This window comes from Andrographis paniculata, unplaced genomic scaffold, assembly GCF_009805555.1.
Source record: "Andrographis paniculata isolate CXL003 unplaced genomic scaffold, ASM980555v1 Contig66END, whole genome shotgun sequence".
NCBI classification, from domain to species: Eukaryota; Viridiplantae; Streptophyta; class Magnoliopsida; order Lamiales; family Acanthaceae; genus Andrographis; species Andrographis paniculata.
Window position 1 is genome coordinate 5,104,812 of NW_026137602.1, and position 24,278 is coordinate 5,129,089.

General features: G+C 43.3%; 2 protein-coding genes across 2 annotated transcripts; both read right to left on the bottom strand.

The window, feature by feature from the left end:
• Window positions 1-1,307: 1,307 nt before the first annotated feature.
• LOC127263133 (mediator of RNA polymerase II transcription subunit 31-like) lies at window positions 1,308-3,667 on the bottom strand. The gene is made up of 5 exons (XM_051292109.1): window positions 3,462-3,667; window positions 3,255-3,352; window positions 2,699-2,795; window positions 2,409-2,487; window positions 1,308-1,797 (listed from the first exon to the last, which is right to left on the bottom strand). Exons 1-5 carry the CDS (start codon window positions 3,509-3,511, stop codon window positions 1,507-1,509), a joined length of 615 nt encoding a protein of 204 aa, XP_051148066.1. The 5' UTR covers window positions 3,512-3,667; the 3' UTR covers window positions 1,308-1,506.
• Window positions 3,668-6,199: 2,532 nt separating this feature from the next.
• LOC127263132 (polyadenylate-binding protein 1-like) lies at window positions 6,200-8,660 on the bottom strand. Its single transcript, XM_051292108.1, has 6 exons — window positions 8,495-8,660; window positions 8,261-8,363; window positions 7,447-7,520; window positions 6,811-7,002; window positions 6,613-6,728; window positions 6,200-6,513 (listed from the first exon to the last, which is right to left on the bottom strand). Exons 1-6 carry the CDS (start codon window positions 8,627-8,629, stop codon window positions 6,468-6,470), a joined length of 666 nt encoding a protein of 221 aa, XP_051148065.1. The 5' UTR covers window positions 8,630-8,660; the 3' UTR covers window positions 6,200-6,467.
• Window positions 8,661-24,278: the final 15,618 nt, after the last annotated feature.

Sequence of the window (24,278 nt, forward strand, 5' to 3'; positions counted from 1 at the left end):
TCAAAATTCGTCCCAAACTGCATCGCTGGAATACTACCCCTCCAGCCGGATTTAGGGTTTAGGGTCTAGAGATGCGGCATGGCAGATATCTCATATATATATATATATATGGAAAGGAACCACATCGCGGATGCCTTAGCGATTCTGACTGTTTCTCTTTCGATTGAACGGACACTTCTCTCGACAGATTTCCTTTTGTCGATCAAAACTCTAATTCGAGTGGTTGCAGATGGTCTCCCGACTTTCTGTTTTGGTAGCAGGCTTCACCCCCTTACTGCTAGGTTTGTCTGGTCTGTTTTGATGTTCACCCGAATAAATAAAATTTGATGTTCTAAATTTAGATGTGCGTCGAACGTTATGACGGCTTATTTATGTCTCATTAAACAATATTATTTATATAAAAATTCTTGAAGGATTCCTCCTTATGCATACAAATCAAAGACAAATATTATTCCATTCAATTATAAAAAATTGTATGATCGTTTGAAAAAGCTCCAAAGAACTATTGACTATCCGAAAAAGATGCTTGAAACTTTTGATTTCGAAAAAATAAAATTATATTTTGGTCTAAAAATTGAACATTTGAAATATAAATTTTTTATTCTATCAATTTTTATATACCAAAAAAGTATTAAAGCGATTCACAATAGATAAAAAACACATTCATTTCATACTCCAATAGTTATTAGAACTCTTAATCTTACCGATAATCCTTTTAGGCCGACTAAAAAAATGAAAAAATAATTGGTTTTGAAGTGCATACTTGCATTGTTGGTGCACTAATGTAGTCCGAAAAATACACCACTAAATATAGCTTTTTCTATGAACTTATTAGCAAAGTTTAGTACAATGGCAATACAATAACATTAGAAATGTATTAAATACAATTGTTGTTATATTCAAGGAACCATTAATCTCAATCTATTATATTAAAAAATATCTCAACATAAATTGATTGAATATGCAAATGTTGGGCATCTTTTTAACCATCATAAAGTCAAGTCTCAAATATAACTGTATATTTAGTTGTTGAGGTATTGCTATTTCAAGAAGATCTACAAAACAAACACTAATCTTAAATTATGCTGAAATAATAGCAATTTATGACGTTAGTCGAGTGTATACACAATTTCGCATGAAACTTCCTTGTCCTTTAAAAACATTCTACATAATCTCTTAGAAATCGTATGAGGCACGCTCTCTCGTATTTTAAAAAATATTGCACATAATCACCTAAATAATAAATTCTATATAATATTTTAAAAATTGCGTACTTGATAATGCAGATTTTCCAAATCACATGTGAATTATAAGAAAACTTTCCTAAAAGATTTCATCCATCATATTATGATGCAACTATGGAGCAGTTATCTTCATGCGTTTGTGTCGAAATACTCTTGCATACAGCTTAACTACTTATCATTCGAAAAATCGACTCACCTATCCAAGAGGAAACTAAAACAACCGTATTTAACCGGTAGGCGCAAGAAGAAACAACAGCTTACCTTACTTTCTCTTTCTTCTATCAATCCCACTATTTCTTGGATCGTTCTTCATAAAAGTCGAACCAGGGCCTACGCTAAATTGCATTGAAGACGGAGATTGAGCAGCAGCTGGAGAAGGAACTGGAGGGCCCAGATTTCCAGTAGCAGCAGGCGGCAAAGATGGAGGAGCCGTAGCAGCAGAGGGTGGCGCATTAGCATTAGCAGGTTCGGGAAGTGATTTTGGTAGTATATGCTTCAATCTGTTGTTTCTATAGTTCTTCCAATAGTAAAATTGCTGCCTATGCGCCAATTCCTATAAGGACCGGTGGATATATGCCCGGAATTAGACTTAAAAAGAGATATAGTTAAGTGCAATTTAAAACTTGAGAATAGAAAAATACAGCAAAATGATACTTGGTTAGGCTAAGAAAATGCACAAAAGATATCTAGGGTGAGTTGTTTGTACCGTTTGTTTTCATTTGACACCAAAAGCATCATTGTTTAGTCCGTATAGTTTTCGATAAAAATATATTCTTTGCTTTTTCAAAATATCATATCAAAATTAACTATTAAAACAAGAACTCAAATAAAAAATTCACATTCAAACTAAATCGAAACAAACTTATATGTTTGATTATTTTTTTTGCACTCTGCAGTTTATAGTTAAATTTAAATTTTCCCGCGAAATCGCCACATTTAAACATTTTTTCATTTAAGACGTGACATTTTAAAAACCCATTTTATATTTGAAATATCACATCCAATATATCTTTGTAAAAAACACTAAATTATTTTTATTTTTTTAATCAAAAAAGTGCAAATCCCAAATACCCCGAAAACACTAAAAGCACCACACAAACAAATATAGCCTCAACTATTTTAAACTAATTTATTGCACAAAGAGATATTCCAACAAAATAGAACCTTGTTTGCAGGATGCGCCATAGCATTTCGGAAGTTCGGATTTTGCAGAAGCTCGAGAAAGAAGAGGCAATGAGGATACCTGACCCCCCCCCCCCCCCAAAAAGAACAACATAAAATGAGAATGGTATCGATGATGGGTAAAATGAAGATTACACATGAATGTATTATAGTATTAATGTATTAAACTGTAAAGTGCAAAGAAGTTATGTTCAAAACGAAGAACAAAAGCCATTTATGCGCACACAAAGAAAAACTGTAAAATAATAAAACAATAAAAACTACGAACTCACATAATAAACTTTATGTACTCAGGCCTTTGCCAATATTGAAGATATTTAAGGTATCCAATAAATGCTTCATCTTCAAAATAACGATTTTGAGCCAAATCTGCACTGACACAAGGGAAATATCAACTTACATAGAATTTTATAAAAGAATTTGCAATATCATACAATTATGAAAAAAACTTAAAACGACGTAACTAAAAGAAGACAGTACAAATACAAGCTTGATCCGTACACTACAATGAATCAAGCCTAACCTACAGAAATAATACAATCACAATAAAAGTCATGAACCACTCCACTTTTGTCACAAGTGATTTAGTCTCCTTCCAATGGTATTTTGAAACAATAATTGAATGTTCTCAACTTAATTCTCCAAAAAGCTAACAGCACCTCATTTTGTAGCAATGGAAAATGTTGAACAAAATCAAATCTAATCAAAACAAAACAAAGAAGCAATTATTATCAATTCTTTCCTGAATCAATAATCGAAATATTGAAAAAAAAAAATCATCTACAGAACCAAAAACACACAGACAGAGGAAATCAATCAAGTACGTACAATGGATGTAGGTAGGGTTCGCAAGGCACTGAACGAACTCCAGCTCAAGCAAGAATCGCTGGCGGCCATCATCTGGATCCTTATACTTACATTTTGGTCTGCAATTGAACAAATTATCAACAAAAACCTAATCCAAAATGCACAAAATTCCGATAAACGAGTAAGAGAAAAGAAAAAGGAAAGTTACGAGCACATCCGAGGACTTACGAGGATGGAGGAGCCGATTCTTCATCGGGGAAGTCTTGATCGGACGACATGGATGAAACCCCAATGCAAATTTCCTAAACCCTAATCCCTTTTATCCCTTGTCCTCTGATAAATAAATGGGGATCCGCTCTGATAGAGTTCTAGAAAACGGGTTTACCATATCCGGAACCCGATCAACGCAAGACGGACCCGGATCCGGTCGGATACGGCGAGAACCGATGAAGGGGAAAAAATCTAAAACCAACGTGTGTGTATATACAGGGGTGGGGTTCTTCATTTTGAACGGTTGGATGGATATTTTTTAAATTTAGATGCTCTCGATGGTGTTTATTAGTATTATAATTGATTGGAATATAAAAGTAATGTCTTTTTTATAATACAGTATCAGTAGTATAATTACTAATTATGAAATAATTATTTTATTTTGGAATTTACAAAAATAAAAAGTAAAATTTTTTAATGGGACTGAGGAATTATAAGAATTATATGAATAATATAAAAAAATAAAATTTGGTATTAAATAATTAATTTCATTTTAAAGATACTTTAACAAATAAATAATATACTCTCATCCAATACCTCTTGTTTACCATTTCAAAATAATAGTCTTATTTCTATAAATAATCATATCACTATAAAATTATCCTTATTTTTTAATTATTATTACACAATTGCCACTACTTTTTATACTAATAACGCAAAAAAGACTTTTACGCATACTTTTTATCCATTATCAATATACTATCAATGTTTCTTAAATCTCGTCTCAAACACAACCCAAACTATAGGTGTTATAACTGTGATTACTACGCTTCGAAAGTTGACCTTGAATAGGTGTTCGAATGAGTTATTGGTGTAGCACATATTCTCCAAACACTCCGTACTTCAAAATATTTTTGTATTGTTTTTAATAAATAAATATTTTTATCTATATTTAAATTTTTTATTTTTATAAAATTAATTGAACTTAATTATAAATATATATTTTATTTATATTATATAAAATTCCAAATGATATTTATATGATATATTTTATTAAGATATAATGTTAAAAATATTAAGACGTATTATATTAATTCATATTTTATATAATTATAATTTATTATTAATAATAACTAATCTTCATTAATATATTATATTTTAAAAATAATATTTTATAAAAAATTATTTTTGGTTACCCATTGAATTTTAAGCTGAATTTGTGATATATTATATCATTAAAAAAAAATTTAAATATGTGTTTAAAATATTTTAAAATATAAATTTGTAAAAATTAAATTTTGTATAATACAAATAAATAAAAATATATATAAATATTTAACATAAATTTAATTTTATAAAAAAATTAAAGTTTTAACTATATATATTTTATTGAAGAAAAAAAGTAAAAATATATTTTTTTGAATAGATTCATTTATTGAAAGTACTAAAAGAAGTGAAGCAAAAAATATGAAAATACTGATTTTTGAATTTTGATTTGTTTTTTTTTTTTTTTTTTGTATGAATTTAAATTTTAATTCAAATTATATTTTATTAAAAAATTAATATAATTTTATTTATATCACTACTAGTTAGTAATAAAGGTTTGTTTTTGAAAACCCAAAGTGATATCATGAATTTAAATTACAAACACCAGCTCTTGCCTATTTATTATACTAAGGGTGTGTTTGTTTGGAGGATTGGATTTTGAGTTGAGATTTGAATAGTAAAAATTTTGAATTTGAATAGTTGTATGATGTGATATAAATAGGTGTTGATGTGATGTTTTGAATGTAAAATTTATTTTTAGTATAATATAAAAAATGAAAAATAGGTGTTTGATTTGATGTTTTTGGGGGGAAAATTTTAGATGAATAGTAGGATTTTTGTAGAATCCTTCAAACGAACAAACCCTAAATATATGTTTGTTTGGGGAATTGGATTTTTAATCCACTGTTCATTCTATTTTTTTTTCCCCAAAAACATCAAATCAAATACTTATTTTTTTACATTTAATACATTGGATCAACACCTATTTATATTATATCATACAACTATTCAAATTCAAAATTATTACTATTTAAATCTCAATTAAAAATCTAAACCCCCAAACAATAACAGCCTTAACTTGCTTTATCAAACTTAGTGGAATTTAATATACTTTATGGTGTGTTTGTTTGGGGATTTGAATTTTGAGTTGGAATTTGAATAGTAAAAATTTTAAATTTGAATAGTTGTATGATGCGATATAAATAGGTGTTGATGTAATATTTTGAATGTAAAATTGAATTTAATATAATATAAAAAATAAAAAATAGATGTTTGATTTAATATTTGTTGGGAAGAAAAAAATAGAATGAATAGTGAAAATATAATCCAATCTCTCAAACAAACACAACGTTTATAAAACAAAAATACATAACTATTACGCTCAAATACATAACTATTCATATTTCAGGCTAGTTAATTATATAACAAATTCCGCTCTTAACTTTAAAATCCTCAACTAGTCAATTTCTTAATAAAAACTAACTATTTTCTCTCACAAATACTATATTAAATCACAAAATAATATATATATATATATATATACACATACATAACAAGCTAAACACACTCAGAGTTACTCAAAGCAGATGAGCTTATATATAGACATAATATTTTTAACATATATTTTATAGTCTAGTCGAGATTTTTTCCAAAAAGTTAGGCTCGTTGAAAGGCTCCAATAACAGCATTAAGCTAAGGACATCGACAGATTTAAGGAACTTCTTTCTATGACCGATTCCAACCTAAGCAAAATGGATGTTATGAAAACATTAAACCAAAAAAAAGTCAAAAAATAAAAAGGCCAGGCGATTTTCTTTCATCCTGGAGTTTAATATGGTTATATAGATCTATAAGATTGTACTTGCAAGCCAACGTCATAAAAAGGTTGTTTTACAAAGGTTTCAATGTAATATCGGGCACAATTGGATGCTACTAGCGGCAATTATCATACCCATCGATATTGATGCGAAAGTTTCATCAATACGGCCTGTAGCGAACAGGGCGTCTGTACCTCGGAAACCTCCTGCAGACGAAACCATGATATCAGATTTCAATTGATCGAGAGACATGTTTTTCTCTTAAAAAAAAGGTGCAACAATTCTGTGATTTTGGACATGCTCACCCGTACGGAGGAAATACTGGAGAGCCAGGAATGAAGGGTCTTCTAGAACCAAAACGAGTAGGGCGCCTACCTTGAGATTGCCGCATTCCAGGAATATTGGTTCGCTTTGCTGACACCTGTTTTATGTCGAAATTCTCTCAGGACAAGAAGATACATTTATTTTTAGTTAAGTGGGTGCAATAAGAAAGTATTGATGACCTTTAGTTGACGGCCATGTAACTCTGTTTCGTTCAGCAGTATAGCATTCTGTACAGCCTCGACTTCCTCAAATTCCACGTAAGCAAACCCTTTGGGTTGCCCAAACTTGTCTGTTAAAATGGTGACCCTATTCACGGTCCCACAAGACTGAAAATGTTGCTGTACCTCCTCCGGCGTGCATGCATAGTCAACCTACAGTTATGGAGAGCGATGTTTGACTAAATCAGTTGTGCAACAAATGACGATGTATTAGAGCTATTAGTTTTCTAGTTTGATACAATCTGTCGAAGGTTGCATTCCAAAAGTGCAGACATGTATATGACACTGTGAATCTACTAGATGAAAAATATATGGCAAGCATATCTAGCAACCTATAATCCTTTCTTGAAATGCAGGTATTATTAAATCGAAGAATAAAAAAGGAAAAATAACCTATATACTTTGTCGGCATGCAATATTTAGAAACTGGTTATGAATTTGTGAAAAACATATTCCTTGAATGGAGCTGAATATTAACTACTTTGAAATGAAATCCTTCTTATGAAGTGATTCAAGCAACACAAAAACAGAAAATACGCAGAATTTTCACACAAAAATGGAAAAGCTCTGAATAAAAATAAAGGAAAACAAACTCACATTGCCAACGTATATTGACCGGGAATCAATCTCTTCCTTTTCAGCCTGGGTAGCAGAGGCTTCACTTGAATCGTCTAATAAACCCAAAAGACAAAGACAATATGTGAATCTCTAACGAACATGTGTCAGATAATACAAAAAGATGACATTATCCCAGCAGTTACTCTAGCATACTTCCACGTGTAATGTAACGACACAAGCGCGTGAATTATTATCTGTATGCTTATATAGCATCTTGAAGTACTCATTCATGCTTCGCAGGTTAGATAATTCATTTATGATATCCTAAATCCCTGAAAACCATTGCCATATTACATGAGGCGATCCCTAATCTCTAAATCCTAATTTCCAACCAAAATTAATCGACATCAAACTAATATTGGGGACTCTGGCTCATATTAAGGCCCAAGCAAGTTGTCACTACTAAAATCAAGAAATCACTCGGATAATCCAAAGAATTCCAACTTTTCCATTAATGAAGCACATCCTATCAGATAGATCTCAAAATACCGACAAAATATTCGACAAATCAAAATAAATTTGTTTAGAAAATCAAGTTTGTTGATAAAACACAATTCTGCAATCAAGATTTAGTTGTGACCTAAAGCTAACTCCATTTTCCAGTTTCTACAATTATCACCACATCATATTTACCCCTTCTAATCCTCATATTCAAAATAAACCTAAGGCATTACTAAACCCTAGATATTCACAGACATAAATGTCAAACATTCAGAAAGCCAAACTAAATCCATCAAAAAATCGAATCAGCAGAAACATTAAAAGTTTACAAATCAGGATAAGAGATAAAAACCTTGAGTTCCGTGCATCTCCTTCTCAACCTTCGCCTGCAACTCACGAAGAGCGCCAGCTTCTTTTTCAATTTCTTGCAATCTCTTCTTCATATCCTCCAGCTCCTACGAAATCAAACTCCTAAGAAATCAATAATTCTATCATCTATTCGCTTTAAAAAACACCAGCAGAGGCCTATGTAACTATCCGATTCAATTCACATATCTTTAGCAGGGCACAAAAAGGGATTATAAACCTTAGCTTTGGAGTCGTCGTCAACAGCTTCAGCCGCAGCAGCAGCTGACTCGAAATCGGTCTCCATGTAGGCTTCCTCGGGAAGTTCGCCGCCATAAACGTCGTCCTCCTGCTCGGGGTTGCCCTTGAACTCCATACTCGTCCTTGCAAACGGGTAATCTGTGTCATTGTGTGTGATATTTGTACCCTCGGTCTGACCCAATTTGTCTGCTTCAAAGAGTTGTACATTTTCAGGTTCCTCCCACTTGCCCTATTCGCAGCTTCTATGGGTTGTACGTCGTATTATTTACTTTTTTTTTTCCTCTCATCATTTGTAATGTTAATATAGTCAGAATATTACATAAAAATATGATTATTCATATTTAAATTAAAAAAAACATTCAATATTTTTTTTTTATTATAATATATTCTATATTTTTTCTTATTTTGATTTATTAAAAAAAAAACTTTTACATGTGCTAGTTAAAATAAAAACATTATTTAATAGTACGAAAAGTTTTCGAAAATTTTTTTATTGCTATTGCATATTATAAAGATAATAATTAAAAAAAAAAAAAACAAAAACAAATAGAGGTGGCAAATTTGGGCTGGCCAACCTGATTCATTTTTATTCAAAATAGACTCAGCGTAGTTTTATATCGGGCTTAAGAGCCCAATTTTTAATTATTTTATTCATATATTTTTTAAATTTTAAAATAATTTAATAAATTTTGTTGAAGAAGTGGAAGAATTAAATTTATTGGCAAAACAAAAACTATTATATTATACTTATAACATATATTCATAAAATTATTTATTGTAAATTATATTTAATTTATTAAATCGGACTAAGTCAGACACAGTCTAATTTTACAAAGTCCAGGTTCGATCTAGGTGATACTGGCACGGCCGGAAAGTTTTCAAATATATTTTTTAGGTCCAAACATAAGAAGTCGGGGTCATAATAATAATAAGTCTAGCTTGATCGGGCGATACTTGTTGGAAATTTTAATTGAAAATAATTTTAAGAGTTTTTTTATATGTAAAATTCAAAAATTGAAGTACTTGAGGTTATATTTGACGATGGAATTGATTAAAAAATAAATTTACTAATTTGTGTTTGATTGAAAAAATATTGACATTTGATTATTGCTGAAAGTGCCAAGAATGATTAAAACAATGATAAAAATATTTATTATTGGAATGAGTTGGTTAAAAAAGTTACAATATTTTATTTGAAACATAATATTAATATGCTTAATATAAAAGCCCAATAAACGTTGAATTTAAAAAACAAAAAGACATCGTGTTTGTGGTTTTTTAAAAACTATTATCACTATTTTATGTGAATATTTTTTTTAGTTATACATATATATTCATCTTTATTTGATATTATCATTTATGTATTAGTTCATATTCTTATGAATTATTGATTTAATTTTTTTCATAATAGGTTTTTGGTTGTCTTATTAAAGTAACGAGCTTAAGATTAAAGTTTAGAATTGCTTGTGTACACAATATGTTTAAATTTTATGTTAGAAATTTTAGGGAAATTAATATGATTATTTTTTTAATCATAAAAATAAAGAGTCTATAAGTAATACAAAACGGATTTGATAAACTTAAATCTAAATAATCTAATCTAATATCAAATTTAAATATAAATCTACTGAATCTAAAACTAAATATCTAAAATATTTCAACATTCCCCCTTAAACTCAAGTGGTATAACAAAAATCAACTTGAATTTGATAAAAAATTGAATACAGACGTAAAAGACACGAATAAAAATAACAGTTATTTGCTTGCCGTAGCAGATGATTGGAATCCAGAAGTTCCTAACAAAAATCCATTTGATGGTGACGATGATGATTAATGCCATAAATAATGCTTTCAACTAGACTCTTGATGGAGTCGGAAATAACGGCACTCACGGTGGAGTCAAAAATAATGGCACTGGAGAAACGCAATAGAGGGATCGTGGACCGTTGTGCAGATATAACTGCAAAAGTAGACAAAATCAAGACTAAAGACAAAATCAAAATTATAAAAAGAAAGAGCTAGGAACTATATAAAAGATCTTTAGGTACATCCCAGGTTGAATGTACCCGGAGAAACGAAAGTTGATAGGCTATATCTACGGCATGAGAAAAATAAGCTCTGATACGATATTAAAAATTTTGAGGAAAAATAACGAGATTGCCTATTTATCATCAAAATAAACAAAAAAAACATACTCTTAATTAATCTAATATTTTTAAATTTTGAAAAAAAAAAAAAAGTCGATTGCTACGTCTTACTAAATTATAACCCAGATGATTTCAATTCAATTTAATTGACAGACATCCCACGTCACAACCTATATTTAAATCGACAACTAACCACGTGTCTCTAATTAATTTATGTAATATAAAAATTATGTATTTACAAATAAATCCACCGTAAAAACCATCCAACTAATAACAATTGTTCAATGGGCTTGACTCCACCGACCAATTTTTTTTTTAATTATGATTATTATTATTTCAAAGTTGCGTGCACGTTTTAATATTATCAACCGTTAATTAAAAAATTCATATTAAAAAAAAGTTAAATACCGCTTTTCCGTGAAATTAGTCCATCTTTCTTCTTTTAACCATCTCACAAAATTAGTAACATTTTTTAATATAATAATAATTAGTAAACACTAATTACAATTACAAATTTAACTATATTTTATTTTAGGGTTTAGGGTTTAGGGTTTAGGGTTTAGGGTTTAGGGCTTAGGGCTTAGGGCTTAGGGCTTAGGGTTTAAGGTTTAGGGTTTAGGGTTTTTTTTTTTTTTTTTTTCTTTGGTTGGGCTCAAAGAGCTGCCTACGTACCCCAACGGGATCAAGCCATACGTAGTTCTGCAAAGTTCGGTACAAATGATGCGAATGTAAATAAAGATTGTAAGCAAATAAAAGCTAACGGAAGCGAAAGCACGGGAGGCCCGCCGCGTCAGCATGGATGAGGCCACGGGTCCTCGCAGGGATGTCCGCCGGCTCAAGGATCCGCATGTGAGGAAGGGCAACAGAGGTGTTCGCCAAGTTGTCCGCCACTTTATTGCCCTCGCGGAAAATATGAGAGATCCTCCACTCGATGCTGCGAAGCTGTAGGCGCAGGTGGTGGAGACAAGGCTGGAGAGTCCAGTGTCCCGTCGAGGAGGAGATGAGAGAGATACTGCTGGCCGAGTCCGTCTCGATCCAGAGAGGGAGGAGGCCGCGGGTAACCGCCAGGTCCACTCCAGATCGAATCGCCTGCAGTTCGGCCAAAGTGTTCGTCGTATTCAAAAGGGGAACTTGGAATGCCACAATTGGGGCGCCGGTGGCATCCCGAATGACGCCCGCGGCTCCAGCGGCGCCTGGATTCCCGAGCGATGCCCCATCAGTATTGAGTTTGAACCAGCCTGGAGACGGGGCTTCCCAGCGTACCATGACCGGCGGCCGAAGAACCGGAGGTGGGAGGCGAAGGCCGAGACTAGAGGCTAGGTGCACCTCCCCAGGCCAGTGCTGACGCTGAAGGAGGCCAGCACGGCCAAGGACCTGCAAATGAGAGTGAATACGCCAAATAATCCTGTCAGATGAAATCTGGATACCTCGGTGTTTGGCGTCATTCCGTGCCGTCCAAAGAAACCAGAAGGCCAGAAGCGGTATATAAGTGCGGATACTCCGCGCATGTGGGGAGGACAGACGCCAAGCGGAAACCATCAGGTGGGGCGCATGTGTCCGCGGGATTTGGATATGAAATAGATCGGCAAGATGGCGCCACACGCGCTGGGCAACCGCCGACGAGAAGAATAAGTGCTCGATTGTCTCAGACTCCCGACAGCACTGGCAGCAAGAGACAATAGGGAGGCCCATCTTCCGTAAGGCCTCATCGACGGGTATCCGACGGCGAAATAAACGCCATAGGAATACCGACATTGTAGGAGTAAGAAGCGGCGACCACAAGCTGCAAGAGAGCCAGCTCCGTGCTCCAGCTGTTCGGCTCATCTCCCATGCTGAGGTTGTAGAGAAAGTACCTGTGGTCGAGGCCTTCCAGATCGGCTGATCCGCAATCTGGAGATCAGAAGGAATCGCCGAGACCTGCTGAACAAGGGTTTCAGGGAGGTAAGCTCGGAGGCGCGTCAAGTCCCACGTCCCGTTAACCCACATCTCTTTCACCCGTATCGGCGGAGGGCGGTCCTGGCGGTCAGCGCATAGCGGACGATCTCCACACCAAGTATCATACCAGAAGAAGCAGTCCCCACGCCCCAAATTCCAAGTGATCTGAGTCTGTGCCTCGTCTCGAACCTGGCAGAGGCGCTTCCAAACCGGGCTGTCGTAGCTCCTGCAGGGTGCAAGTCCTGGAAAGGAATTCCGAAAATATTTCTGTTGAAGCGCGCGAGCCCAAAGGGAGGAGCCATCTCTGAGTCGCCACCACAGTTTAAACGAGAAGGCCTGAACCGTATCGGCCAGGCGACGAATGCCAAGCCCACCCTCCTCCTGTGGCCGTCAATATCCGCCCAGGAGATCCAATGGCGGCGGCGGTGCCCGTGATAAGAACCCCAGAAAAAACGAGCAAAAAGTTGCTCCACAGAGTGAAGTACCGCCCGGGGGGGGCAAAGTACCTGCAGAAGATAGAGGGGGAGCGAGAACAAAGTGCTCCTGATTAACTGTAATCGACCCCCGTGAGATAGAACCGATCGATCCCAACGCTGCAGATAACGACGGAGTTTTCCAAGGAGTTCCTCATAAAGAATATTGCGCCGATTGCCCACATAGAGGGGCGCGCCAAGATATGTAAGAGGGAGTTCAGCTACGCAAAAACCAGTCACCGATTGGAGCTGTCGTTGAACACTCTCCGGGCACTGGCGGCTGAAAACAAGCTGGCTTTTCTGACAATTCACCTTCTGGCCAGTAATCCGTGCGTAAGTCGTCAGAAAGTCGGTCAGAAGGCTGATGCGATTGCCACAGGTATTAGCGAATATGAGGACATCATCCGCATAAGCAAGGTGCGTCAGCCGGAACCGACCACGACACCGATAGTACAGATCCGTAAAACGGCTGTAGAGGCGCTCCAAGCCTCGTGATAAGAGATCTGCAGCCAAGAAAAAAAGGGTCGGGGACAAGGGGTCTCCCTGCCTAAGGCCTCGCGAGGAGGGGAAGACGCCACCCAAGTCCCCATTCACAAGGATCGAGTACCAAGCGTGCTCAACACAGTTCATAATCAAAGTGATGAAGTGAGCCGGGAAACCGAACCTGGAAAGGGCGTGCCGCAAGAACTGCCATGACACCCGATCATACGCCTTGTTAAGGTCCAATTTCAGCAATAAGTTGTGCGAGTCCCCTCTCAGATTAAGATCATGGACCATCTCCGATGCTAACAGGATATTGTCCGCAATCGCGCGGCCTTTGACAAAGCCGCTCTGATGCGGTGATAGAAGCTGCGGCAGTAGAGGGCTAAGGCGCGTGGTGAGGAGCTTTGTGAAGATCTTACTGCTGACATTACAGAGGCTGATAGGCCGATAATCAGCCCATGCAAGTGGCCCCTCCTTCTTGGGGATAAGCACAAGAGTCGTCGCTGTATAAAACTTCAGGAGGGGGGCTCCCGAAAAGAAATCCAGTACAGCATCAAACACATCCTCCCGGATGATCTCCCAACATTTCTGGTAGAAGGCGGCAGAGAAGCCATCGGGGCCAGCCACGCTATCTTGATCAATCGAGAAGACCACAGCACGAATCTCCGCAAGTGTAGGCGGTTCGAGCAACCGAGTGCACTCGGCCGGCGGAACCTGGGGCGGTGGGTCTGCCAAGGCATCCATTTCCGATGTGTCGGCATCATCAGGCTGTCCCAGCATCCCAGAGAAATAGGTAATGGCTGACTGCTTAATATCTGAGTGATCAGTGAGGGTACGAGCACCGTCAGCCATCGAGAAGATTGTCGCCCGCCGGCGTCGTTCCTTCACCATGGAATGGAACATACGGGAGTTCCGTTCTCCCTCGACCGCCCACCGACAGGCTGCTTTTTGTTTCCAGAAAGCCTCCTCCAGCGCAATCGCATGCGTCAAAGCCGCAGCGCTGCGCTGACGGCGGAGGAGGTTGGCGTCAGAGGGATCCCGATCGAACTCCGCTTCACACTCCTCGGCGTCTTTTTCTGCTGCTGCCAATACCTGAAAAACATTCCCAAATACCTGTTTGTTCCACCACTTCAGAGCCTGCTTGAGTCGTCCAAGTTTCAGTCGCAGGTTGAGGAGACCGGTGGTGCCCGTCGGGACAACCCAACTCTGGCGGACGTGGTCCTGAAAAGTGTGGTGTCTGGTCCACATGTTCTGAAACCGGAATGCAGAGGCAAGGCGGTGTCGTTCATGCGAGAACCGGACCAAGAGCGGGGCGTGGTCCGAATGCATCCGCGGGAGGTGTCTGACACGAGTCGTCTCAGCGAAATCCTCCCAGGCAGTGTTGTAGAGAATGCGGTCGAGGCGCTCCCAAACTCGCCGATTTGTCCATGTATGGGGGGAGCCTTCAGAACCGGCATCAATAAGATTCGCATCAAGGATAGCCGCTGAGAAATCCTGAATAGAGCGCAACTTAGGGCGACCTGGGCCCTTCCGTTCAGATATGTCGGCGATGGCATTAAAGTCGCCACCGATAAGCCAAGGGGACCCCAATGACGAGGCCGCTGTGTCCTGTAGGAAAGACCAGAGGGCACGGCGCTGGGTGACAGAACATCGCGCATAGATCCCAGATAGGAAAAAGGGCCGGCGGTGCTGCGGAGACGAAACCTGCACATGAAGACACTGATCGATCTCCGAAATAGGCTCCAGTTTATAGGAGTCATCAGCAAGAATCCAGATAGAATTGACCGCGTTGGTTTAGGGTTTAGGGTTTAGGGTTTAGGGTTTAGGGTTTAGGGTTTAGGGTTTAGGGTTTAGGGTTTAGGGTTTAGGGTTTTAGGGTTTAGGGTTTAGGGTTTAGGGTTTAGGGTTTAGGGTTTAGGGTTTAGGGTTTAGGGTTTAGGGTTTAGGGTTTAGGGTTTAGGGTTTAGGGTTTTTTTTTTTTTTTTTTTTTTTTTTTGGCTGGGCTCAAAGAGCTGCCTACGTACCCCAACGGGATCAAGCCATACGTAGTTCTGCAAAGTTCGGTACAAGTGCTGTAAATGTAAATAAAGATTGTAAGCAACGAAAAGCTAACGGAAGCGAAAGCACGGGAGGCCCGCCGCGTCAGCATGGATGAGGCCACGGGTCCTCGCTGGGATGTCCGCCGGCTCAAGGATCCGCATATGAGGAAGGGCAACAGAGGTGTTCGCCAAGTTGTCCGCCGCTTTATTGCCCTCGCGGAAAATATGAGAGATCCTCCACTCGATGCTGCGAAGCTGTAGGCGCAGGTGGTGGAGACAAGGCTGGAGAGTCCAGTGTCCCGTCGAGGAGGAGATGAGAGAGATACTGCTGGCCGAGTCCGTCTCGATCCAGAGAGGGAGGAGGCCGCGGGCAACCGCCAGGTCCACTCCAGATCGAATCGCCTGCAGTTCGGCCAAAGTGTTCGTCGTATTCAAAAGGGGAACTTGGAATGCCACAATTGGGGCGCCGGTGGCATCCCGAATGACGCCCGCGGCTCCAGCGGCGCCTGGATTCCCGAGCGATGCCCCATCAGTGTTGAGTTTGAACCAGCCTGGAGACGGGGCTTCCCAGCGTACCATGACCGGCGGCCGAAGAACCGGAGGTGGGAGGCGAAGACCGAGACTAGAGGCTAGGTGCACCTCCCCAGGCCAGTGCTGACGCTGAAGGAGGCCAGCACGGCCTAAGACCTGCAAATGACAGTGAATACGCCAAATAATCCGGTCAGATGAAATCTGGATACCTCGGTGTTTGGCGTCATTCCGTGCCGTCCAAAGAAACCAGAAGGCCAGGAGCGGTATATAAGTACGGATACTCCGCGCATGTGGGGAGGACAGACGCCAAGCGGAAACCATCAGGTGGGGCGCATGTGTCCGCGGGATTTGGATATGAAATAGATCAGCAAGATGGCGCCACACGCGCTGGGCAACCGCCGACGAGAAGAATAAGTGCTCGATCGTCTCAGACTCCCGACAGCACTGGCAGCAAGAGACAATAGGGAGGCCCATCTTCCGTAAGGCCTCATCGACGGGTATCCGACGGCGAAATAAACGCCATAGGAATACCGACATTGTAGGAGTAAGAAGCGGCGACCACAAGCTGCAAGAGAGCCAGCTCCGTGCTCCAGCTGTTCGGCTCATCTCCCATGCTGAGGTTGTAGAGAAAGTACCTGTGGTCGAGGCCTTCCAGATCGGCTGATCCGCAGTCTGGGGATCAGGAGGAATCGCCGAGACCTGCTGAACAAGGGTTTCAGGGAGGTAAGCTCGGAGGCGCGGCATGTCCCACGTCCCGTTAACCCACATCTCTTTCACCCGTATCGGCGGAGGGCGGTCCTGGCGGTCATCGCATAGCGGACGATCTCCACACCAAATATCATACCAGAAGAAGCAGTCCCCGCGCCCCAAATTCCAAGTGATCTGAGTCTGTGCCTCATCTCGAACCTGGCAGAGACGCTTCCAAACCGGGCTGTCGTAGCTCCTGCAGGGTGCAAGTCCTGGAAAGGAATTCCGAAAATATTTCTGTTGAAGCGCGCGAGCCCAAAGGGAGGAGCCATCTCTGAGTCGCCACCACAGTTTAAACGAGAAGGCCCGAACCGTATCGGCCAGGCGACGAATGCCAAGCCCACCCTCCTCCTGTGGCCGTGCAATATCCGCCCAGGAGATCCAATGGCGGCGGCGGTGCCCGTGATAAGAACCCCAGAAAAAACGAGCAAAAAGTTGCTCCACAGAGTGAAGTACCGCCTGGGGGGGGCAAAGTACCTGCAGCAGATATAGGGGGAGCGAGAACAAAGTGCTCCTGATTAACTGTAATCGACCCCCGTGAGACGGGTTTAGGGTTTAGGGTTTAGGGTTTAGGGTTTAGGGTTTAGGGTTTAGGGTTTAGGGTTTAGGGTTTTTTTTTTTTTTTTTTTTTTTTTTTTTTTTAACTATATAGCAGTGGCTGAACCCAAAGTGGGCTGCCTACGTACCCGAACGGGATCAAGCCATACGTAGTTCTGAATAGAGCTACATAGTCCAAGTAAACAAACATGCATGACAGGCCTAGGTAATCAAAGTATCTATCCTAAGAGAAAATGCCTAAGGCATCAACACCAATCAACACTAAGCCAATCAAGCCAAAGTATCAGTGAGTAAGTAAAGTCATACCATGACGAGGCCTACACTCGGAAACGGAAGCTCGGAAGTCCGTCGGCATCCGCTCGAAGGAGGCCTCTGGTCGCCCGAGGGAGATCCATCGGAAGAAGTATCCGCTCCGTCGGAAGGGAGACCGCCGTCGTCGCTAAAATATCCGCAACACGGTTCCCCTCCCGATAAATGTGCGAGATCCTCCAAGTCGTATCCCGTAAGCGCATGCGAAGAGTAAGAAGACACCTCTGAAGCGACCAATGACTCATCGAGGAGGAGATCAGAGAAATACATGCTGTCGAGTCTGTCTCGATCCACAACGGCACCAATCCCCGATCAATCGCAATCCCAACTCCCCTCTGAATCGCTGTCAGCTCTGCCAGGGTGTTCGTCGCGTGTGAAATCGGAACCTGATATGCGACGAGCACTGCTCCAGCCGAATCCCGGATAAGACCGGCCGCTCCTGCCGCCCCGGGATTGCCAAGCGAAGCACCATCAGTGTTAAGCTTGAACCATCCCGGGGACGGTGCCTCCCAACGCACCATAATCGGAGGTCGAGGGACCGGAGGGGGATATCGAAATCCAAGCCCATCAGCAATATGGAGATCGCCCTCCCAATGTCGACGCAGAAGGACCCTAGCCCGCCATAGGGTCTGTAGATGCGCATGAATCCGCCAAATGATCCTCTCGGAAGACACACGAAGCCCCCTGTGCTTCGCGTCATTCCGAGCTGTCCAAATGAACCAGAATACCAATAATGGAACATACGCCCTAATACTCTGAGAACGCGTCGAAGAGAGTCTCCATGATGACACCAACAAATGCGGGGTGTGTGTCTCCGGCAACGATATCCCAAATAATGCTGCAAAGTGCCCCCAAACTCTCATGGCAACTCCCGAATCAATAAAGACATGTGAGATAGTCTCTATCTCCGCATGACAACAGTGGCAGCGCGATACAATCGGAATCCCATAGTGCTGAAGGATCTCATCCATCGGTATACGCCGCCGAAACAGTCTCCACAAAAAGACCGACATCGTCGGGGTCAGGATCCGCGACCATAGTAAACCCGAAAGCCAACTCTGTACCCCTGTGTCTCGACAAAGCTCCCAAGCTGAGGAGGTAGTAAATGTACCGGATGCCGAAGCCATCCAACTCATCCGATCCTCTGTCAACCTGTCGAAGGGGATCTCAATAACACGCTGTACTAAAGCCTCCGGAAGATAAGCACGTAGTCGCCCAATATCCCACGACCCCTCTGTCCACATATCTCGGACCAGTATCGACGGAGGCGGCCGGCTGTCTCCCCGGAAGGTCGAAAGGGGCTGCTCCCCGAACCATCTGTCCTCCCAAAAGAAACACTCCCCTCGACCTAGCGTCCAGAATATCTGCAACTGGACCTCCTCCCTAACACGGCACAAGCGCTTCCACACCGGGCTGTCGTATATCCGACAAGGGGCTCTCCCCGGGAAGGAATTGCGAAAGTACTTGTGCCGCATCGCCTGCGCCCACAATGAAGAACCCTCCCGAAGCTTCCACCAAAGCTTCATAGAGAAGGCATGAACCAAATCTGATAATCTCCTAACTCCCAATCCACCCTCATCCTGCGGCCGTGCCGCATCTGCCCACGAAATCCAATGACGCTGGCGATGACCATGATACGAGCCCCAAAAGAAACGTGCGCAGATCTGCTCAACCTCATGAAGGATCGACTGCGGAGGATGCAGGACCTGAAGTAAGTATAGTGGTAGGGATAAGAGTGTGCTCCGGATAAGCTGTAATCGACCTCCATGTGATAGTACAGCCCGGTCCCAGCTGCTCAAATACCTCCGAAGCTTCCCCAGAAGCTCCTCATACAATATGCTCCTCTGATTCCCCACATAGAGGGGCGCACCAAGGTAAGTAAGGGGTAGGTCAGCCACTCTGAAGCCCGTGACTGACTGAAGCTGCTCCCGGACCTCCCCCGGGCATCGTCGACTAAAAACAATCGAGCTCTTCTGACAGTTGACCTTTTGGCCGGTGATCCTCGCATAATCGGCCAGAAAAGTCGTCAAAGAGCTCATCTGCTCCCCACAGGCACTCGCAAATATCAGCACATCATCGGCATATGCTAAGTGAGACAACCGAAACCCTCCTCTACACCGAAAGTAAAGCTCCGGATGTCCCTGGTAAAGACGCTCCAAACCCCTCGACAGCAGGTCCGCCGCAAGCACAAATAAAGTAGGCGACAACGGGTCTCCCTGCCGGACCCCCCTGGAGGATTTAAAAAATCCCCCAAGGTCTCCGTTAATCAAAACGGAGTAGTAAGCATGCTCTACACAATGCATCACCAATGTAATAAACGCCTCCGCAAAACCGAACCTCAACAAGGCATGTCTCAAAAAACGCCAAGACACCCGATCATATGCCTTATTAAGGTCCAGTTTCAGAAGCACGTTGTGCGACGTGCCTCTAAGGTTCAAGTCATGAACCATCTCAGATGCCATCAGAATGTTATCCGCAATCGCACGCCCCTTCACAAATCCGCTCTGATGCGGTGAAAGGAGGCGCGGTAGTAAAGTCCCAAGGCGCACCGTGAGCAACTTCGTGATGATCTTGTTGCTCACGTTGCACAGACTAATCGGCCGATAATCAGCCCAAGACTCTGGGGCATCCCTCTTCGGGATGAGGACAATGGTGGTGGCCGTATAAAACTTCGGGAGCGGGGTCCCCGAAAAGAAATCCAATACAGCTGCTAACACATCCGGACCAACAATCTCCCAACAAGCTCTGTAAAAAGCTGCCGAGTATCCATCCGGACCTGCCACACTATCCGGATCTATCGAGAATACGGTCTCCCGAACCTCTGCCAACGTCGGTGGCGCTAAGAGCCGCCGGTTCTCCTCCGGGGGAACCTGCGGCGGCATATCCGCCAAATCATCCATACCCGAGGTATCTGCGTCATCCATCTCCCCGAACATCGAGGCAAAGTAAGATACGGCCGATGCCTTGATGTCCGAGTGCTCCGTAAGCTCCCTGTCACCATCTCGCATGTAAAATATAGAAGCCCGTCGACGGTGCTCCCGGACCATCGAGTGAAACATCCGGGAGTTCCTCTCCCCATCGACGGCCCATCTACACGCGGCCTTCTGCCGCCAAAAAGCCTCCTCCAGCGCAATGGCATGTGTCAAAGCTGCCGCACTACGCTGTCGGCGCATCAAAGTAGCCTCCGAGGGATCTCTGTCATACTCAGCCTCACACTCTGCAGCCTCCCTCTCGGCCTCCGCCAACAAATGAAACACATCGCCAAACACATGACGATTCCACCACCTCAATAACCGCTTGAGCCTCCCTAGCTTCAAGCGTAGGTTGAGAAGCCCCGACACCCCAGTAGGGACCTCCCAACTCTCCCGAACTCTGTCCAGAAATGAGTGATGGCGAATCCACATGCTCTGGAATCGAAATGCTGACGAAACTCGATGTCGCTCATGTGAGACCTGAACCAGAAGGGGCGCGTGATCCGAACACATCCGTGGAAGGTGCCGAACCCGTGTGGTCTCCGCAAACTCCTCCCACGAACGGCTATAAAGTATCCGATCCAGGCGCTTCCACACCCGCCGGTTCGTCCAGGTAAACTGAGGACCCTCAAAACCGGCATCTATCAATCCAGCATCAAGGAGAGCGCCCGAAAAATCCTTAATCGATCGCAGCCGCGGCCGTCCTGGGCCCTCCCTCTCCGATATATCTGCGATGGCATTAAAGTCGCCACCGACTATCCAAGGAACCCCAACAGCTGAGACTGCTGTCTCCTCCAAGAATCCCCATATCTCCCGACGCCTGACAACACTACATCTCCCATAAACCCCTGTCAGCAGAAGGGGTCGACGAATCTGTGGTGACGATAACTGCACATGAATCCACTGATCGTCACTCGCAACCATCTGACACTGGAATGAACTATCGACAAACAACCAAATCGTGTTCGCCTCATTCCCTATCATATGAGCAAATCCGAGGCGACGACAGAAGTACTCTGGTGCTGCCTCGACCATAGGCTCCAGTAGGAGCAGTATGCGCACCCGATGCGCGCGACACAAGTAGTGAATCTCCCGCTGGGCTCGGGGGTTCCCAGCACCCCGAACATTCCAAACTAAAAATGAGAAATCAGTCATAGGAACGTGGCGACGGACGAACGCGCCTGAAGGCGGGCAATACTACGAGTGATGCGGCGGCTCACCTCAGGGAGTGGCGGTCTACTCTGTACACTGACTCCCGAAGGAACCTCAGACTCCTCCCTCTCTGGGGAACCAATCATCCCCTCAGGCTCCACCAACAAAGGAGTCAAGACAGGGGGTGGCTCCGATGTAACCCGACAAGACTGTCGAAGATCATCTATCTCCGATGAAGGCCCAGAACTCTCCTGAGACAGGACTCCTGAAACAAAGCTCCCATCCCCACGAGGAGAAAGAGCTAACACATCGAACAAGGAAGGTGGGGAACTGTCCTCAATAAGCGGCGAGCCAGCCAAATCCAAAGATGGAGAATGCGGAGAATGCACCTCTCTGCTATCCAGTCGGCCGGGAGGCTCTAGAACATCCGCAGGGCGAGGGGACAACTCCCCCTGTAACAAATCAGTACCTCCATCGGGAGCACACAGGGTATCCCTCTCCAATAAGGATCCAGAACTCTCCCTCAATACAGTACTCCAATCTCTGCAGGGGGAACCACACAAGGATGGCGGGGTACCATCCTTGAGAAGTGGTGAATCCTCCGACACAATGTCAAACGACGAGGAACTCTCATCCCGACTAGGGCCAAATCTGCACGATGTCTCTGGGATATCCTCAGCTATCACTACCTTCCCTCTGTCCCGACGGGAAGGCAGTATCTCCTGAACCACAGGGCTCTCTATCATCATGGAGCCCGAATCCCGATCCACCTCCACTGACACAGGCGGAGTCACATCAATCAACTGATCCTGGAGAACGATAGGGGTAGCAGGGGGATCAACAATGCAAGCACCCAGAGCAGTAGTCCGACCGCCAGGCAGTAAGGTCCTCCTAACGGTATCCGAATCCAATCTGTCCTCCGGAACAGTAACCCTCTCAATAGGGCCCTCTGAATCTAATCTAACACTCGGAGCAGTAACTCGAATGCCCGACGAAAGGACCCTCTCAACAACTGATGCGCTAGCCCCCGGAACAGTGACCCGAATGCCAGACGTAAGAACTCTCTCAACCCCTGTCTGGCCCTGTCGACGTCTCCGCTGCCTACGCCTCCGTCTCCTACGGCCTGTCGGCGCAGCCGCAGCCGCAGAAACATCCCTCCCCTCGATAGGAGGCACAATCTGCTCCTCAATAGGAGGCACAACCCGCTCCTCAATAGGAGGCACAACCCGCTCCTCAATAGGAGGCACCATCTCCGCCGGTTGGGGACCTCTCCTAGCCTCCATCGCTACCCGAGAAGGTCCCAACCGACGGCAATCAACAACTGTATGCCCCAAAGTATGACAAGAAACACAGTAACGAGGGAGCCTCTCGTACATCACCCTCTGCTCTATCCTGGCACCCCCCAAATCTATCAAAAATCTGTCAACCAACGGCTGTGACACATCAATCTCAATGCAGACTCGTGCATGAGAACATCTGTCCCTCCGAGCTGTCGGGGCATCAACTGTCAAAGGCGTCCCTAGCCTCGAGGCAATCGCAAACAACATATCCCGGTGATACATATGCAATGGCAACTGTGGGAGCGACACCCACACCGGGACAATCGAGGGATCCTCTGTGGCCCTAAAATCAGGCGTCCACTTTAGGACGCGCATCGGTGCCCCCCGCACCCTCCAAAGGCCACGGATCAACAACATAGTGTAATCTCGACTATCAGACAGTCTAATGATAATATGTCTATGGCATAAACGATATAGCTCATACTGCCCCACCAATCTAAAGCTAGTAAATGCAGCAAGTAAATCATGCCAAGACGAGTAACCTATCGGGAACCTCCCGACTAAAATATGCTTCCAAGAGGGGTTAGCCATCACGTACCTCGATGTCTCCGCCGTAGTAAACCGGAGACATGCAACCCCATCATCGGAGCTAGACCACTCCCCAACAGTCGCTGGTCGAGGCCCTTCCATGAAGGAATAAGGACCATTGGCATTCGATCGTAATCCCGACGGAACGCCCGAGACAACATCGGCAAATGACCTCCCACCCCAAACGCCGGCATGAGGGGGTGGGGCCCCGGTCTGAAGTCCCAACGGGGCCACAGCAGCAGCAGCTGCCGGAGGGGGAACGGCGGACGGCGCCGGAGGAGCGGCCGGCGGCGGAGAGGGTTCCATTGGACCGGAGCTATCATCGGAGGCATTCGAGCAGCCATATGGCGAGTCGGACAGCTCTAGCCTAGGGTTTTCAGGCCCTGCGAGTTCACCAGCACCTTCAGATTGCCGGGATACTGACCGGAGCACCGAGAACGGAGGCGACGTCGGCGCTGAGTCACCACGATGGTCGGCCGGAAGACGGGGAACAGCTCGGGACCTAGGGACCACACCTGGGGGGTTTCTGGGGTCCACAAGAACACCTGAA

What these genes read in the sequence shown, in the direction of transcription:
- LOC127263133 (XM_051292109.1), bottom strand. Translation starts at nt 3,511, where the DNA reads ATGTCGTCCGATCAAGACTTCCCCGATGAAGAATCGGCTCCTCCATCC. An exon ending in GAACCCTACCTACATCCATT is followed by an intron (nt 2,796 to 3,254) that starts GTACGTACTTGA and finishes GTGTCAGTGCAG; the next exon opens with ATTTGGCTCAAAATCGTTAT. An exon ending in GAGTACATAAAGTTTATTAT is followed by an intron (nt 2,488 to 2,698) that starts GTGAGTTCGTAG and finishes GGGGGGGGTCAG; the next exon opens with GTATCCTCATTGCCTCTTCT.
- LOC127263132 (XM_051292108.1), bottom strand. Translation starts at nt 8,629, where the DNA reads ATGGAGTTCAAGGGCAACCCCGAGCAGGAGGACGACGTTTATGGCGGC. An exon ending in GGTCAATATACGTTGGCAAT is followed by an intron (nt 7,003 to 7,446) that starts GTGAGTTTGTTT and finishes CCATAACTGTAG; the next exon opens with GTTGACTATGCATGCACGCC. An exon ending in TACATGGCCGTCAACTAAAG is followed by an intron (nt 6,729 to 6,810) that starts GTCATCAATACT and finishes GACATAAAACAG; the next exon opens with GTGTCAGCAAAGCGAACCAA.